Source organism: Ipomoea triloba, chromosome 7 (genome assembly GCF_003576645.1).
Source record: "Ipomoea triloba cultivar NCNSP0323 chromosome 7, ASM357664v1".
Classification (NCBI taxonomy): Eukaryota; Viridiplantae; Streptophyta; class Magnoliopsida; order Solanales; family Convolvulaceae; genus Ipomoea; species Ipomoea triloba.
In genome coordinates, this window is record NC_044922.1 from 19,899,100 (window position 1) to 19,909,505 (window position 10,406).

Genomic DNA, 10,406 nt, shown 5'->3' on the forward strand with positions numbered 1-10,406 from the left:
AAAATCATATAGCAATTAATCAATCATAGAATAAAGATTAAAATACTTAGCTCAATTCAATCATGCCCATCTCGTGCCTTAAAGTTGCAAATCTTGTTTCGCATAGAGGCTTTGTAAGGATATCGGCAATTTGATTTTCAGTAGGGATGTATTCAATCTTTAAATCCTTCTTTTCAACGTGATCTCGAATAAAATGATGTCGAATGTCGATGCGTTTTGTTCTTAAGTGAAGCACTGGATTTTGTGTAATTGCAATAGCACTAGTATTGTCACAGAAAATACTAATGTCTGCGCAATTGATTCCATAATCTTTCAATTATTGCTTCATCCATAGGATTTGTGCACAACAACTCCCCGCAGCTATATATTCAGCCTCGGCGGTACTGGTTGCTATTGAATTTTGCTTTTTGCTGAACTAAGATACAAGCCTTCTCCCTAAGAACTGGCATGTTCCGAAGGTGCTTTTTCTATCTATCTTGCATCCTGCAAAATCAGCATCTGAAAAACCAGTTAGAGTAAAGTCAGTACCTTTAGGATACCATAATCCAACATTGATTGTGCCCTTCAAGTATCTTATGATTTTCTTTGTAGCAGTGAGATGACTCTCTTTTGGATTTGATTGAAATCTTGCACACACTCCCACGGCATAAGATATGTCTGGCCTGCTTGCAGTGAGATATAGGAGTTAACCAATCATTCCCCTATATTTTGTTTGATCGACATTCTTTCCATCTTCATCTTTGTCTAGCCTCAATGCTGTACTCATTGGTATTTTTATTGAAGATTTTCCATCAAAGCCAAATTTCTTGATTAGATCTTTAGTGTACTTAGCTTGATTTATGAATATTCCTTCTTTCAATTGTTTGACTTGTAAGCCCAAGAAATAATTTAATTCACCCATCATGCTCATCTCAAACCTGTTCTGCATAAGCTTGGAGAACTTTTCACACAAAGAATTATTAGTACTACCAAATATAATATCATCAACGTAAATTTGTACTAATAAAATGTGATCTCCTTCTTGAATTCTAAATAAAATTTTATCAACAAGGCCTTTGGTGAAGCCACAACTAATTAAGAACATTGATAGGGTGTCGTACCAAGCTCTAGGTGCTTATTTTAACCCATACAATGCCTTCTTTAGTTTATAGACTTTATCACCTTCGCCTTTTACCTCGAAACCTGGGGGTTGTTCNCCGTGCCTAAAAGTGTAGCCTAAAACCGTGCCTAGAGAGTGGGGGTTACGGTTTTAGAAAACTAGATTCAATCTCATCCTCCAACTGAGGGCTATAAATTAGGCTTAATAGAGAACCTCAACCTCCCATGCATGCAAATAGATATATACGAGAATCCTATATGCAAGTTTTTTTTTTTAAACAAAATTTCATGCTCATATACGAAGAAATATAGATAAATATACAAGCAAAATTTAATCCTAGATTCACACAATAATTAATTTCAAGACAGAAAGATTGAACAAATTTGTCACATAAGCAGTGTTATCAAATTTTGTGTAGTTCAAGGATCGTGGAATAATTATAACACATAGTATGCATTAAAATCATATAGCAATTAATCAATCATAGAATAAAGATTAAAATACTTAGCTCAATTCAATCATGCCCATCTCGTGCCTTAAAGTTGCAAATCTTGTTTCGCATAGAGGCTTTGTAAGGATATCGGCAATTTGATTTTCAGTAGGGATGTATTCAATCTTTAAATCCTTCTTTTCAACGTGATCTCGAATAAAATGATGTCGAATGTCGATGCGTTTTGTTCTTAAGTGAAGCACTGGATTTTGTGTAATTGCAATAGCACTAGTATTGTCACAGAAAATACTAATGTCTGCGCAATTGATTCCATAATCTTTCAATTATTGCTTCATCCATAGGATTTGTGCACAACAACTCCCCGCAGCTATATATTCAGCCTCGGCGGTACTGGTTGCTATTGAATTTTGCTTTTTGCTGAACTAAGATACAAGCCTTCTCCCTAAGAACTGGCATGTTCCGAAGGTGCTTTTTCTATCTATCTTGCATCCTGCAAAATCAGCATCTGAAAAACCAGTTAGAGTAAAGTCAGTACCTTTAGGATACCATAATCCAACATTGATTGTGCCCTTCAAGTATCTTATGATTTTCTTTGTAGCAGTGAGATGACTCTCTTTTGGATTTGATTGAAATCTTGCACACACTCCCACGGCATAAGATATGTCTGGCCTGCTTGCAGTGAGATATAGGAGTTAACCAATCATTCCCCTATATTTTGTTTGATCGACATTCTTTCCATCTTCATCTTTGTCTAGCCTCAATGCTGTACTCATTGGTATTTTTATTGAAGATTTTCCATCAAAGCCAAATTTCTTGATTAGATCTTTAGTGTACTTAGCTTGATTTATGAATATTCCTTCTTTCAATTGTTTGACTTGTAAGCCCAAGAAATAATTTAATTCACCCATCATGCTCATCTCAAACCTGTTCTGCATAAGCTTGGAGAACTTTTCACACAAAGAATTATTAGTACTACCAAATATAATATCATCAACGTAAATTTGTACTAATAAAATGTGATCTCCTTCTTGAATTCTAAATAAAATTTTATCAACAAGGCCTTTGGTGAAGCCACAACTAATTAAGAACATTGATAGGGTGTCGTACCAAGCTCTAGGTGCTTATTTTAACCCATACAATGCCTTCTTTAGTTTATAGACTTTATCACCTTCGCCTTTTACCTCGAAACCTGGGGGTTGTTCAACATAAACTTCTTCCTCGACCTCGAAACCTGGGGGTTGTTCAACATAAACTTCTTCCTCGAGTAATCCATCTGGGGGTTGTTCAACATAAACTTCTTCCTCGAGTAATCCATTTAAGAATTGTTCAACATAAACTTCTTCCTCGAGTAATCCATTTAAGAATTCACTTTTGACGTCCATTTGGTAGATTGTGAAGTTTTTGAATGCAGCATGAGCAAGGAAGATTCTTATTGCTTCAAGTCTTGCAACCGGGGCAAAGGTCTCATCAAAATCGATTCCTTCTTCTTGTGAGTACCCCTTTGCTACTAGCCTTGCTTTATTCCTAACAATCACGCCGTCTTCATTTGCTTTGTTCCTAAAGACCCACTTTGTACCAACAACATTATGACTCTTTGGTCTCGGAACAAGCTCCCAAACGTCATTTTTTTTGAATTGATTGAGCTCTTCTTGCATAGCATCTATCCAGCTTGGATCGCTTAGAGCTTCGTCTATCTCCTTAGGTTCAATTTGTGACAAGAAACAAGTGAATAAGGCGTCTCTTGTTGCAGATCTTGTCTTTACGCCATCTCGCACATTTCCAATGACTTGTTCTGGAGGGTGATCCCTTAACCATCTTAGATCTGGCTCAAAGGTGTTCAAGCTTCTCATGGTGTTGGCTGGTTGTGTGCTTGTGGTTGGTAGATCTTCGACTCTTTCATTAGTTTCGACGTCATTTCCAGCTTCACATGTATTTCCATCATTAATTTCACCTCCAACTTCATTTCTTTCTAATGTATGGTGGATGGGATTTTCTAGAGAATTAATTTCTAGCTCATATAATCCCTGCAAAATATCATCTCCACACAATTCATTAGTATCACAAAAATCAATTTGACTTTCATTACCGTCATTCATAACTTGCGTAACATTTTTGGCAATGTCTTTCTCATCAAATACGACATGTATAGATTCTTCTACTACCATTGTCCTTTTATTCAAAATTCTGAATGCTTTGCTGGTAGTCGAATAACCTAAGAAGATTCCTTCATCTGCACACTCATCAAAAGTTCTTAGATGCATTTTATCATTAACATGAATAAAGCATTTGCAACCAAAAGAATGAAAATAACTAATATCAGGTTTTCTCCCTTTGCAAAGTTCGTATGGCGTCTTGCTGTACTGCTTGTGGATCATGCTTCTATTTTGAGTATAGCAAGCAGTGTTAATAGCTTCCGCCCAATAACGTTTAGGGAGTCTGGCTGCCGAAATCATTACACGTGCAGCTTCTTTGAGTGTTCGGTTTCTTCTCTCAGCTACACCATTTTGCTGAGGTGTTCTTGCGGCAGACAATTGGTGAGAGATTCCTTGTGAATTGCAGAATGATTGAATTATGTTGTTCACAAACTCGGTTCCTCGATCAGTTCGGATTTTTTATATTTGCATTTCTTTCTCATTTTGAAGTTGCTTTAATAGCTTTGGCAATGCTTGCTCAACTTCATTCTTCTTCTTGAGAAATGTAGTCCAAGTGTACCTAGAAAAATCATCAACAACAATAAGAGTATATTTCTTACCACTTACACTTACTGGATCAACTGGACCGAATAGATCCATGTGAAGTAGGCTTAGTGGTCTTGAGGTTGACTCATGTGTCTTTGACTTGAATGATGATTTTATTTGCTTTCCCTTTTGACATGCATCACATACTTGGTCCTTTTTATAGACTATGTCCGGTAAACCTTCTACAAGGTTTTTCCTTGCAAGTTGATTAATAGTCTTGAAGTTTAAGTGGTTGAGCTTCCTGTGCCATTCCCAACTAGTCACGTTTGAGTTGTTTGCAACTAGGCATACTGAGCTTTTGGCAGTGTTCCAGTCTACGATGTACATATTCTTTTATCTTGTTCCTGTAAGTACTACTTCATTTGTAGACTCATCTTTGACTTGACATTTGTCTTTACAAAATTCTACAAGGTAGCCTTTGTCGCAGAATTGACTGGTGCTCAGCAAGTTGAATTTTAATCCTTCGACATAGGAAACATCTTCTATTTTCAAACCATTCTTGATAATTGTTCCTACTCCTTTGGTGATGCCATGATTTCCATTTCCACCAAAAATGACTTTTGGTCCTTTGACTTCCTTGAGTTGTACTAGGTTGGATTTTTCTCTGGTCATATTCCGTGAACATCCACTGTCAAAGTACCAAGTATCCTACAAAAAAGATTAGTTCATTTTAGGTACCCACACTTGTTTGGGTCCTTCACTGTTAGTAATATTTGGTAGCCAAATCCACCTAGATCCCATTAATCCAAGAGTAGGTGGTTTGTAACCATTGAGAACTTTATAGTTATAATAAATCCGTGAAAATGGTTCATTGAGAACTTTATAGTTATAATAAATCCGTGAAAATGGTTTTGGTGCCTGGTTTTGAAAATTCATTTTGTTGTTTAATGGTTTTGGTGCCTGGTTTTGAAAATTCATTTTGTTGTTTGGCACCCTTGGTGCCTGGTTTTGAAAATTCATTTTGTTGTTTGGCACCCGGGAAGTAGATTGTTGTTTAAGCCTGTGGAAGTTGGTAACCCGGGAAGTAGATTGTTGTTTAAGCCTGTGGAAGTTGGTAAGTCTAGTCTTGTTCCATGGTTTGGCGTCATACAACCAATCTTGCTCGGTGGGATAAAGTCTCCCAGCCCCATTCTTAGAAAGACTTCCCTTTTTTCTATGGGTTCTTTGTGCACTAGACTCATTGGTCTCATGTTGAGAAACAAACTTATGCACTTTAAGTGTTTTCTGCTTTGGCGGAGTAATATTATTATGTTTAGCCTTTGCAGTACTTTTTGTGGCATTAGTTTGGTAACCAATTCCTCGTCTCATTGTGCTATCCTGACTTTTAACAAATTTTACTTCTGGAACTTTATTGATTAAAGTAGTAGTAGAATTAGTCAGGTTTTCAGGGGTTTTAGAACATATAGGATTGTAGCCAAGTCCGGCTTTATCTCCTGAGGGTTTTTGCATGCTTACCATTTTATCCATTATCTTGGATGAATTTGTAAACGTAGCTATAGTTGCCCTCAGGTTATGTTCTCTAACCTCTCTTGATTTGCACTCTTCTTGAAGACGAATTATTTCAGCCTTCAAGTTTCTCACTTCAAGTAGAGCATTTTGCAATTTTTCAGTCATTTCTTCTTTTTCAAGAATTAGAAGATTATTGCGCTCTTTGAGTTGAGACTGAGTGGTCATAATCTCTTGACAATCCTTCATTAGGTTAACGATGGATTCTCTAGAGTTAAATGATGAAGTAACTGAGTCAAAGGTGTTAGAAGTTACCTCTTCTTCATCTGTTTCGTGAGCCATTAAGCATTCTTCATCTGAATCCAATTCTAATGTCTTGCTCACCAAGCAGCATAGAGCTGTGTCTTCTTCTGATGATTTACTTTCATCACTAGATGATGATTCTTCTGACTCATTTAGTTCAACTGGTTCATTCCCGATGAGTGCTTTCCTTCTATCTTTTCTGGGGCTTCTTTCCTTTGATTCAAACTTTTCATGTGAAGATTCAATAGGGGTTTTACCTTGATTTTTACTAACTTTGGGATAAGGACATTCGGCTATGAAGTGTCCTGGCCTTCTGCAGTTGTAGCACAGATTTGTGTTTTCTTCGACTATTTCTTTTCTTGGCTTTCTGGAGGAACTTCCTTGATTTCCTTGGGTTGGCCTTTTGAAGTTGTTCTTTCTCATGAACTTTTTGAATTTCCTAACAAATAGAGAAAACTGTTCATCAGTCATAAAATTTATATCATCTACTGACCTTAAAGAGGATGGTTGTTCGGTTATAAGAGCTGTGGTTCTTTCTTCACGTTCATCTTCTACTTTCGCCTTCATTTCGAACTCATAAGCTTTTAGATCACTAAAAAGCTTATCCGTGGAGAGATATTTCTTTCTGAGTAATGGTTTTATTGCTGTCACTTTCATATCCCAGCTTGATGGTAGTCCACGTAATACTTTGAGAGATATTTCTTTCTGAGTAATGGTTTTACCCAGATCATTTATCTCTCCTAGTATTTTGATCATCCTTGCCTCCATGTTGGCTATACTTTCATTTGAAAGCATTTTAAAGTCTTCAAATTTCTTCATGGCAATTGTTAGCTTATTGTCTTTTTCCTGTTCGTCTCCTTCTCCTATTTTGATGAGTGCCTCCCATATTTCTTTGGCAGTTTTACACTTCCTTATTTTTGGAAATATGGTATCATCAACGGCTTTAAACAAAATATCATTGGCAATGTTGTCCAAGTTATTTCGTATTCTGTCGTCAGAAATCCATTCCGGCTTAGGCTTTTGTATGTACTGAGGAGCATCTGGTGATAGGACAAATGCCGTGTTAGCCTTCAATATTTCTATTGGACCATTTGAGATTACTTCCCACATTTCATCATGTAATGCAGACAAATGTACCTGCATACGTATTTTCCAATCATCAAATTTGTCAAGCGAGAATAATAAGTTTTGAGCTAAATCTCTTTTCATTTTGAAGTTAAGATCTGTCTAGCAGTCAAGGATTGACTCAAATAGACAACGTGCTCTGATACCACTTGTTGGTCCCGATTGGGTAGTGAAAAGTCTAGAGGGGGGGGGGGGTGAATACACTTTTCAGACAAATTAAAATTTATAACACTTTAACAAAATAACTCAAATTAAATTAGACTTGAATAAATCTAAAGTAGAGTGCACAGCGGAATAATTGTAAGTAAAGTACTATAATAAAATGAAGAATTAACTGGGCATTTACGGTATGCAAAATTATAAAGAAATACGTGAGTTGTGTGTGAACTTAGTTGTGTTGCATGCAAGATAAAATATGCGTAAAAATAATAAATAAAGTAGAGAGAGAGAGAGAGGCGATTTTATAGTGGTTCGAAGGTGATGTAATCCTTCTACTCCACTCTTCTCCTTTCACTCCACGGAGGAATTCACTATCTCCAATCACCAAGATACAATAGTGAATACACCAGTGCTAGTTCTCCAACTCAGCACTTCGTAGTGCCTTGAACACAAGGCTAGCACTAACTCAACTTCGAGTGCTTCTGCATAAAGCTTGCACTCCTAGGGTTTTCACAACTCTTCTGCTACTTTACCCTCTACCTACACTCAGTAGGGAAATAACTTGTTTTCAAAACAAGAATTTTTCTTTCTTTTTCCAACGTGATTGTTTTCAAAACAAGAATTTTTCTTTCTTTTTCCAACGTGAAGACTCTTGAGAATAGAATTTTTCTTTCTTTTTCCAACGTGAAGACTCTTGAGAATATTATCAATGAATAATGAGTCTTCCTGAAGACTCTTGAGAATATTATCAATGAATAATGAGTCTTCCTAAAGACTCTTGAGAATATTATCAATGAATAATGAGTCTTCCTAGTAGATGAAGAATATGAGAATAATGAATAATGAGTCTTCCTAGTAGATGAAGAATATGAGAATATTTAGAAAGCTTGCTCTTTTATGCTTAAAGGAATTGCTTGTTTCTCTCTTGTACTTTCTTCCCTTGATCTTCATCTCTATTTATAGATGAGGATTTGAAATTGTCCGTTGGAGGTAACAATTTCAAATTCAAAATTTGAATCCTTTGTCAGATTTGCAGTGTTGAAAATTTTGCTTCTGAAACTTTCAGATGTCAGGATATTATTTTTGACTTGTAAGATTTTCCTGATTTAGCAAGTTGTCTTTTCTTGGAAATTGTAGTGTAGCTGAAAGTGTAGCTTGAATTCATCATCTGAAAGTGTGGCTTGAATTTCTTCATCTGCTTCCATGATTCATACGTGAAACTTCAACTTGCCCCATGAAGAAAACCGTAGCCTTTTGATCAAAGCGTGACCCCTTGAAGAAACCGTAGCCTTTTGATCAAAGCGTGACCCCTTGAAGAAACCGTAGCCTTTTGATCAAAGCGTGACCCCTGGAAGAAACCGTAGCCTTTTGATCAAAGCGTGACCCCTGGAAGAAACCGTAGCCTTTTGATCAAAGCGTGACCCCTTGAAGAAACCATAGCCTTTTGATCAAAGCGTGACCCCTGGAAGAAACCGTAGCCTTTTGATCAAAGCGTGACCCCTTGAAGAAACCGTAGCCTTTTGATTTTTAGGAGAGCTTTCAAAAGGTAATAAAGATCAATGGGATTTGAACCATGTTCCCTTGATATTATTTTCCTTGCTTCTACCATTTCACCACTTAGGATTTTTGTTAAATCCTTTGCTTTAATTTATCTTTAATCCCTTGTGTTTCAACCGTGACCTTTGCATAAGAAACTATGACCTCCTTCTTCATATTTAAAAGAGGCGTGACCTCCTCCCTCAGATTTTAAGAGAAGCGTGACTTTCTCCTTAGATCAAGGCAAAGCATGACCCCCTCTTAAACATCTATCCAAAAATATGTTAATAAGAAGATTTGATCCTTAGACCTTTAGCATTAATTACCTTGCTAATCTTTTCCTTCCATTTGTGCTACTTGAATTCTTGTTTGCTAATCTTTTCCTTCCATTTGTGCTACTTGAATTCTTGTTAATTAATCTTTTCCTTCCATTTGTGCTACTTGAATTCTTGTTAATCATTTTCTTCCAATATTCTCTTATACTCCTTGCTTAATCAAGACTTGTAGAATAATCCATATCTTCTAAAGTGTGACCTTTTCTTCATCTACTCAAAATGGCGTGACTTTCCTTCCTCTTCCAAAATTGTGACTTCTTCTAAAAGTGTGACCTCTTCTTCATTTGCATGATTTTCTCCTTGGCATAAATTACATGAATTCTTCCTTTAAATTAGGGAGATGCGTGATTTTCTTCCATAAATAAAAAAATGTAGTTCCCATAATTTATATCTTCCTTCCAAGAATAAAATCTTCAAAATAATTTCTTCCAAACTTAATTTGAGATCATAGGCTTCAAATTAATTTTCCTCTTGGCTCTTTTCACGTACCAATTTCTTCTTCATCTTCAAAAATAATTTCTTGTCTTGAACTTGTTGAGAAGACTCATACAAAATAAAATAAATAGGGGACTAAGTTTTTATCCTATATTACATTTTGGCTCATCAAAATTAATTACAATTTATTCCTAACAAAAGCATTCTCTGTACTGGCATTAAGTTTTAATGAGAAAATATCTGTTTTCTTCCCACTGCTATTTTCTTATTTGAGCTTCACGAAAAATGAACTTATCACATGCTATTACATGAGAGTGAAATTTACTTAGTGTATACCTTCAAGTAGTGATTGTGGGTTTCCCGGCTCATATATTGTATTTTCATCTAATAAACAATAGAAATTATTATGATTGAGAGTTTTCTTTGTAGCTAGCAGGTTTAATAGTATGCTAGCAAGTTCAATTCATATTTGGTTGTAAAAAGGTGTCAAATCATGATGGTGTCCGAATTAAATGCTAGAGGACGGTATTATGTAAACCCTTCACCTTTCAATATTTGTCTAAAGAAAGACATCACCTAATAGGCCTTTTATATTCAAACATTACCATCCGTGTAAAGGAAGACATCAAGTTAGCCATTGTGGACACCAAGTTGGCATCCATCTGGAGGAAGGCATTGATCACGTAATCCGTGCCTAGATGAAGGGATCGAAGGCACCCAAACACTACCTTCCATAGCAATGAAAAATATAATTATATCATAGGACGATTAGTTCAAAC

General features: G+C 36.1%; 1 protein-coding gene across 1 annotated transcript; it reads right to left on the reverse strand.

The window, feature by feature from the left end:
* Positions 1 to 415: 415 nt before the first annotated feature.
* Positions 416 to 7,147, reverse strand: LOC116024300. The gene is made up of 8 exons (XM_031265192.1): positions 5,222 to 7,147; positions 4,687 to 4,936; positions 4,303 to 4,602; positions 2,688 to 4,095; positions 2,086 to 2,219; positions 1,986 to 2,040; positions 529 to 662; positions 416 to 483 (listed from the first exon to the last, which is right to left on the reverse strand). The coding sequence occupies exons 1-8, from the start codon at positions 7,145 to 7,147 to the stop codon at positions 416 to 418; spliced, it is 4,275 nt and encodes a 1,424-aa protein (XP_031121052.1).
* Between the last annotated feature and the right edge of the window lie 3,259 nt (positions 7,148 to 10,406).